General features: G+C 55.2%; 1 protein-coding gene across 1 annotated transcript in view; it reads right to left on the reverse strand.

Annotated features, from left to right (window-relative positions):
• ECHS1 (enoyl CoA hydratase, short chain, 1, mitochondrial) overlaps positions 1–1,806 on the reverse strand; it is an 8,834-nt gene that overhangs the window by 6,598 nt on the left and 430 nt on the right. Inside the window, exons 2-3 of the mRNA XM_011941995.1 lie at positions 1,283–1,507; positions 578–749 (exon numbers count right to left, since the gene is read on the reverse strand). Of these exons, the coding sequence (XP_011797385.1) occupies positions 578–749; positions 1,283–1,507 (397 nt within the window). The remainder of the gene's footprint in view (positions 1–577; positions 750–1,282; positions 1,508–1,806) is intronic.

Consider the following 1,806-nt stretch of genomic DNA (forward strand, 5'->3'; position numbering starts at 1 on the left):
AAGGTGGCAGCCCCTGTAGTCCCAGCTACTAGGGAGGCTGAGGCAGGAGAATGGCATGAACCCGGGAGGCGGAGCTTGCGGTGAGCCGAGATCGCGCCACTGCACTCCAGCCTGGGCAACAGAGCGAGACTCCGCCTCAAAAAAAACCAAAAACCTCTGCTGCTGTGGCCAAGATGCAGCCACAGAGACTGGGGAGTGTGGCTGTGCCGAGAAAACTCCACCCGCAGACCCCTGGCTTCCATGGAATGGAGCGTCATGAAATGATCACATTGCTTCCCTACAAGTCAAGATCAGCCTCAGCACTTCAAACAGTCCCAGGACACAGAGCTTTTAAGGGCAGCAAAAGAAGCCAGTTTATAGATGTAGCCAAAGGCAACACCTCTCTTCCACCGCCCTGGAAGAGAAGCTTGCTGGGGAGAAGCTGTCAGGTGAACAGTCATGGAAAAAACAGATGCCAGGAGGTGTCTCTGCACAGTTCCTGGCTCTTTAGCACCATGAGGCAGGAAAGGAGGCTGCTGGCCTGGGAACTAAAGGTCTCTTCAAAATAAAAATCTGTCATGCTGTGTATGCACAGCACAGTTCCTTCAGCCACAAGAGAAGACCCTTGGCAGCAATACTCACGGCATAGCCATTGACAGCGGCGATGACTGGCTTCTTCATCTGGGTGAGGTGGTCCCAATGCTTCAAGAACTTGTCGGAATAACAGTCCTGGAAACTCAGGTTCTGCATTTCCTTGATATCAGCTCCAGCTAGCAGGAGTGGAAAGGAGGTTCCAGTTACCAGAGAGCCGAGAGCCCGCCTGGCCTGTATCCCCCAGACCAACAGGGAGCTTCGGAGCACACCAGACACGGGCACTGGGGTTGCTGGGCATGGCTGACACCAGGCCACGCGGACAGCTGTAGGAACGCTGTCATGCCAGCTGTAACAGAGGTCATGCAGAGGGGTTCTGGGGCAGGTGACAGGTGCAAGGGAGGCGCCCACAGAGGCGGGGCATATTCATCAGGGCGTAAGCCCTTGACAGACTTTGTGTAAAGCCTGACTGCCAAGGACCTGAATCCCTTTGAAGAAGCTATTTTGCTGGGGGAGCACATGCGGTTCTCCAGCATATACAAAGCTGCTCATGCAAGCTGTTCCCATGCCCGTCTTCACTGGATATGTGAGGAAGTCCCCACGCGCGTGCCTCCGCCATCACAGGGGTACAAGTCAGTCTGGAGGCTTCTCCCAAGGCCACACGTGCCTCCCACATCTGCCCAGACACAAAGGCCTCCGCTGCTGCGCACACCTGCAAAGGCCTTATCCCCGCCGGTGAGGACAATGGCCCCCACGGCCGTGTCCTCCTCGAAGGTCTTCAGTGCCTGGTTGAGCTCCTCAATCAGGCCATCGCAAAGTGCATTGAGGGCCTTGGGGCGGTTCAGTTGGATCAACCCCACGGTGTTATTCTTCCCTCTTTTTTCTGCGATGATGTACTCAAAGTTAGCACCTAGAGCAAGAAGGCACAAAGGGGTATCTATTCACACAGGTATCAAACTGGGGAGAGTGGGGGAAGGGGTGTGGCCCCATCGGTAGATACAGTGTGGCCCCAAGAGGGCTCCCTGCCCAGTCCTCAGCGGCTCCAGGTGTAGCTCTCAGCCACAAGGATAGATGGTAACCTTGGTACCTTTCTCTCTGCTTTCACATGTGTTTGAACATGTCCTAAAGAAAATCCCCAGGCTGGGCGCGGTGGCTCACGCCTGTAATCCCAGCATTTTGGGAGGCTGAAGCAGGTGGATCACGAGGTCAAGAGATAAAGATCATCCTGGTTAACAC

This window comes from Colobus angolensis, unplaced genomic scaffold, assembly GCF_000951035.1.
Source record: "Colobus angolensis palliatus isolate OR3802 unplaced genomic scaffold, Cang.pa_1.0 Scaffold204, whole genome shotgun sequence".
Taxonomy (NCBI): Eukaryota; Metazoa; Chordata; class Mammalia; order Primates; family Cercopithecidae; genus Colobus; species Colobus angolensis.